This window comes from Mangifera indica, chromosome 1 (genome assembly GCF_011075055.1).
Source record: "Mangifera indica cultivar Alphonso chromosome 1, CATAS_Mindica_2.1, whole genome shotgun sequence".
Lineage (NCBI taxonomy): Eukaryota > Viridiplantae > Streptophyta > Magnoliopsida > Sapindales > Anacardiaceae > Mangifera > Mangifera indica.
The window spans coordinates 22,602,761-22,608,760 of NC_058137.1; the positions used below are offsets into that span (position 1 = coordinate 22,602,761).

General features: G+C 28.8%; 1 protein-coding gene across 1 annotated transcript; it reads right to left on the reverse strand.

Moving 5' to 3' along the window:
• Nucleotides 1–4,770: 4,770 nt before the first annotated feature.
• On the reverse strand, nt 4,771–5,699 carry LOC123216650. The gene has a single exon (XM_044637148.1). It carries the CDS (start codon nt 5,663–5,665, stop codon nt 5,036–5,038), a length of 630 nt encoding a protein of 209 aa, XP_044493083.1. The 5' UTR covers nt 5,666–5,699; the 3' UTR covers nt 4,771–5,035.
• Between the last annotated feature and the right edge of the window lie 301 nt (nt 5,700–6,000).

The window sequence follows — 6,000 nt, forward strand, 5'->3', positions numbered from 1 at the left end:
TTATGTACTTTGATCAAACTGATCGTTATTCTGTTAAGTTATACGAGAATAAGATTATGATTGAAAATAGTAAAAATAGAATATAAGGTGAATTGGACAAGATTTTAGATTTTTTTTACTAATTTTTTATAGTTACTGTGGCATGCTAATTGACCCAAAAAAAAAAAAAAGTGAAGCTTAGGGTTATTTGTGATTTTCATTTAGCGTGATTGGATCTTACTGAAATTAAAACATTCATAAAATGCTGTAGAGGTAATTAAAATTTTACTACACATAGCGGGGAGTTATATGTTAATTTAACCAAGTGTTATGTGCTTAAGGATTTAATAAAATTTTACTGAGTGGAATGGTGAGTAGTAGATAAATTAATTTTTACTAGGTGAAATGAATAATATTATGCATACCATGATAGTGAAATGAAATTTTATAAAACAACAACAAAGTATTACATTAAACCTGAACTTTTATGAGTCTATAAGAATCATAAGAATCCTACCAAAACACTCTATTAGACATATTCAATCTTTTATATCTCCTACAAAGGTATGTAAAATTCATTGATTGCCCTATCTCCTTTTGAGTTATTGACCAAATCTTGGATACCATGATAAATTGTTTGCACATTGTTACATTTCAAGCAAATGTACCTCAAAACAATCACTCAAAGCAATACGTTGTCAGTGGGAATTGATGGACGCTCAATCAACCAACTTGTATGAATGACATTTTACATTGAGTGATTACTCTAAGGTGAATATTTACTTGAAATACAATAACGTGTCTAATGTGAACTAATTTATCATAATATATAAGATGATTATCGACCCTCAACAAAAGGAGTAATCAAGAAGAACTAGTATCCTATTTCAAGTGCAACATATTGTTTGAATATGTTGTTTAAGTAAAGTTAAACCAAATTAGACTAATGATGTAAAAAAGAGGTAGAATATCGATGGAAAATGGAAAAGTTCACCTGAGATATTACACTAACTGCATACCTACTATGCACAGTGAAAAATATTAATTAACCCTCAACATATTACCCAAGTGAAATATAAATTACACTCGTCAGCATAAAATGCTTGGATAAAAATACGTTAATGCTCGCTCCACTTAGAAAAATTTCTTTTACCTCCTTAGCATATACCGTTTGGTGAAAATATTTATAACCCTCGACTACACTTAGTAAAATTTCATTCACCCCCTTTAGCAAAATTTTAGTAAACACCCCATCGCAATAAGGAAAAATTAACATAACTCGTCACCTTCATAACATTTTAATTAATATTTCATTTTCATTTGATCTTAACAATGCATGCAAAAACAATTTGTATTATGTTTTTCCTATCTCGAGCACTAAAATCACTTCAAATTTTTAAGATCCACATTAAAATCACTTTATTACAAATAACATTGGCCTTAGACAATACAAAAAAGAATCACAATAATAAGAATAATGAAATGTTTGAGAATGAATTGAAAACAATGAGAATCATCAGTTTTTGACTGAATAATTGGTCGGAGAGTTTGAAATATTTTTTTGTAAATTAGTTCAAATTTTACTTTATAAAAGTTAATGAAAGTAGTTGACTTTAATACCTAAACCTTAAAGTATTGGTTATTCTCATTTTCACCCTTAGAATGATTATTTTAATTAATAATCCACGTTTCAAACAAATCATTAGATATAAAGTAATTTGCAAGAATCCAACAAGTCATTAGATGTCTAAACCTTGTGCAAATGGTTTGTTTACATAATTAATTCTAACCAACTCCAAAAGATAAAACAAATGCACCCCCTAAGCTAATTCGAAGTCTCAAATTAACCCAACCCTAAATCAACTTTTCTATATCCTAATTAGAATAAAACCCCAAGAAGTTCCGTGCATTTAACTTTTATGTAAAGGCAAGTCTATACATATATATAAGAATATAAATGGTGAAACAGAGAGAACAAAGGAACCAATTTAGCTCTGTTTTAGGTGTATAAAAGAAGGTTTTGGAATAAAGAAGAAAAAGAAAATTGATGCCTCATCCACTTTCTTTAATTATTTACGGTGAGAAGACATTAGAAGAAACACTTATTCAGCTTAATCAGGGTTGAATTTAAATTCAGTCAAATTTGAATTCGTCTAAGCTAAGTTTGAGTTTGCTTTAGTAAAGTTAAATTCAAATTTGTCAAACTAGTTTCAAAGATTTTAGAGCTTGACTCATTTGAGAGGAGTTAAGTTTAAAATAAATTTTGAGTTTGATTCAATACTAAAATAATGTCATTTTAATCTATTCGTATCAAATTTTTTAAATTATGAGCTTTATAAATTGAATATCTCTAAATTTCGAATTTGTGCTTGAAAATATTATATTTTTATATTTGATCATGAGCTTAAACTTGCTTAAACCGAATTCAGTCGAATTGAACCCACACTTGTATTTTAACAGACTGTGGTCAATTTTAGTTGACTGGGCTTGTGACACTTGTCTTTGTTCTTTGCTCAAGATTACATCTTCAATGTTGCTCACTCAAACGCCGATACCATGGGGCCATGGCTTTAATTGCTAGGTCCCTCCTTTGCACGTTAGTTGTTTAAATCTTTCTAGTACTGTTGGATTTTATTTTTATTTTTTAGTGGAATGGATTATCTTATTTTTTCCAACTTTATTGTTACATAAAACATACACCATTTGTTTACTTATTACATAAGATGCAAGAATCGTAGATGAAGTTAACTACAAAAGGATATTAGATAAAGAGAGAAAACAACATATTTTTAAGATTAAACCTTTGATAAATATCATTCGATATATATATATATATATAAAAAACTTGAATTCACCATTTATTCTTAGTACGATATAGATCTGAGATATTATTATTAAATCATCGTTTTTATACTTTAATATGATTTCTAAATGTTTCAAGTATGTGCTTAGATTTGTTTTTAGCATGACATGAATGTGAGACATTACAATAGCTTATATCAAATAAAGTTTTTGCCAATGTCATGAATTCTCTCTCTCTAAGCTTCTGTCATGAGCATGTGCTTTGTTTGATCATATGAGATTCATCAAGATTTTCTTTCATGAAGATGAAAAAAAAAAGTGTGTTGGTCTCTAACCATAGTTAAACCTTAAAATTATTCTCTTTAATTTTGAATGCAGTAACAGTAGTATTATTTTTCTTGTGTATGCGCTATGATAATCGAATTATGTATCATATCATATATAAAAAATATAATTTTTTCGTATCATGTATCATATCGTATGATACGATTTTTAAAAAATAAAATAATAAAAATTTTAATTAACATATTATCATTTTGAAAAATATTATAAACAATTTTAAAATTTTAAAATTTTTCATATATGCCCCTACTATATCATTATTTTCTCTTAAAAGATGTATTGATTTGTATTTGTAATATATATTATATTTTATGATATATCTATTGTATCATATTAATTCGACACATTTTATGATACGTACCATTTCTTAATTGTATCATATCGTATTATAAGATATGTATCATATATCATATGATACCGATAACTATGGTATACACTTTTTCTTATTGCTTTTCTCACTATCACGAATTTTTCTACTTTTTTGAATTTACCATTCATGATCTATACATATTTGAAATAGGTAGAAAAAATTATAATATACATATGGCTAAAGGACTATTTCCCACCCAAGTTTTAGTTCAATTTCAAAAATACATCCATAGTAGATAAAAAATTCAAACACTCACTCATCACTAAACTGTTGTTATATATAAAAGTAAAACAGTTATTTAATAATAATATTAAAAAATATATAATTTTATCATATTTTTCACTCAGGTTTTAAAAATTATATTTTACTCTTATATTTGAACTTTGAAAAGTGACTTCTCCCTATCCCCCTCCCCACATCTATAAGTTTTTTCTTCATCGCCCACTCTGACAACTGGCATGGTGCATTACTGAACAACAATCATATATGATAATATATTATTTATATATTTAATTATATATTACAAAATATATACAAATATCATTGTCAACCATGCATTCCGGGATGGAACTTCACATTTTCTTTCAAGTTAGGTGAGGCAGGGGGGCAGGTAAATTCAGGATGAACTCATCTACCTAGACTTGGTACTCAAAATCAAATCATTGGCACATTAACCTAAATTGTGAGCTTTAAAGTTTTTAAAATTCACCATCAATCACTATGAGAAAGGTCCTTCATGAAACCCTAGATTTAGGGTTTGGTGAAATTAATTAATTAGTAAATAAAGCATCCTCCATCTCCACGAGTAAATCTTTTATTCATTTTATGTTTATTTATTTTGATAAGTATATATAATTAGGATTGCTTTGTCGGTATAAAAATTACAACCAAATAAAAAAAGTAATCAATTGTCTCATGTTAAAATAAGTTTCTTTTGCTTCAAAATTTTAATTTATTGACTTAAAGTAAGATGGAAACTACTATACGAAAAAAGGAGGACTTCACTTTACCAAATTATACATAAATGATTTTTTGTGGGGTCAAAATCAAGCTACTTAAAACTTGCTTCAAAATATTCTGTTTAAATAATAGATTTTAAAAGAAAAGAAATGAAGAAGAAGAAAATTGCAGGCCATTAAGATAAGATTTTGTGGTCAGTCAAGTTTGTTTAGACTTGTCTAATTGTGGTTTTCTGTTGGCTTTTTTTGAGTTTGGTTGTTCAAAATCCTCTTTTGAGAGTTTTCTTGTTTTTTTTTTAACATATACATTTACTTATTAAAAAAAAACAAAACAACAGATAAGATTTGCACACAAATATGGACAAACCATAATGTACAATTCTCTCAAAATCTCCCATCTCTCACTTCTATTTAACTAAACGAAAACATGAGGCTAATTAAAAGTTACAAAAAATTAAACTTAAAAACCCAAAATATTAAACTAATCAGCCCAATAATTGTCACTGTACTTGCTTACCCCACCAATGTATGGAAACATAGAAGAGTGGAAAAGCAAAATTAAGAAGTAACAAACACTTCATCTTCACATGCTTCTGGCGAGCATCTCTTGGAATCTCCTGTATGACTCTTGCTTCTCCAACCTGAACTTTTCATGGCATTTTGCAATGAAAAGATCAGCCAATCGATCAATTTCATTCATCTTCTGCTCAGTTGAAGCATTATTGTTACTATTGTTATCGTGAACCTTTTGTTCGAGCCAAATAAGATATTCTGAGAGTTCAGATTCTCTTTCATGGTCACTTTGTTCAATAGGAATCATTGAATTCCACGTCAAATCATAATGAAAATACGTCGCTTCGTCTAACACAGGTGCTGGCACTGGTGCGACATGCGAAGAACACCAATTGTAGTGCAACCGAAAAGACCCAAAAAATATTTTCTTCTTGTGCTTGTTCAATTTTGATGTCTTTGAAGGGAGAATAAAGTGCACAGAGTGAATATTATCCTTCAAAAACTCAATGAAAATTGATTTTGCTTTTTCAAGAGTGCGGATAAGACGGCATACATGGGAGAAAATGAAGGTTTGGATTAGGGTTTTGATTTTCATGAAGGTTAAGGTGGTAGAAGGTGAAGAATAAGAAGAGGAGGAAGAAGGCTTTACCGATAAAGCTTGAAGTTGTTGCAGAGATTTTAGGTGTGAAGGGCTAACCATTTTTTTCTTTGTTTTGTGTGTGATGTGGGTGAATAAATTTATCATGGAGATTGTTCAAATTGCTTTATAAAGGAAATTCATTACCAATTTGCCACTTGACTTTTAGGTTTTTTAAAGTTGTGCCACTGACCCATGTCTGATCCTAGCTGAGGTGTGTGAGTTTATCTATTTATTTATTTATGCTTTATAATTTTATCGTATTGGACGGGAAATTGATTAGGACTTGAAATGACATTGTGGCTCCCTTGCTTGCTTTTGTCTATTTTTGAGTAAAAAATATCCATGCACAATGACAAAATAATATAATCAAGACAAAATAAGTTTCAAGACATATG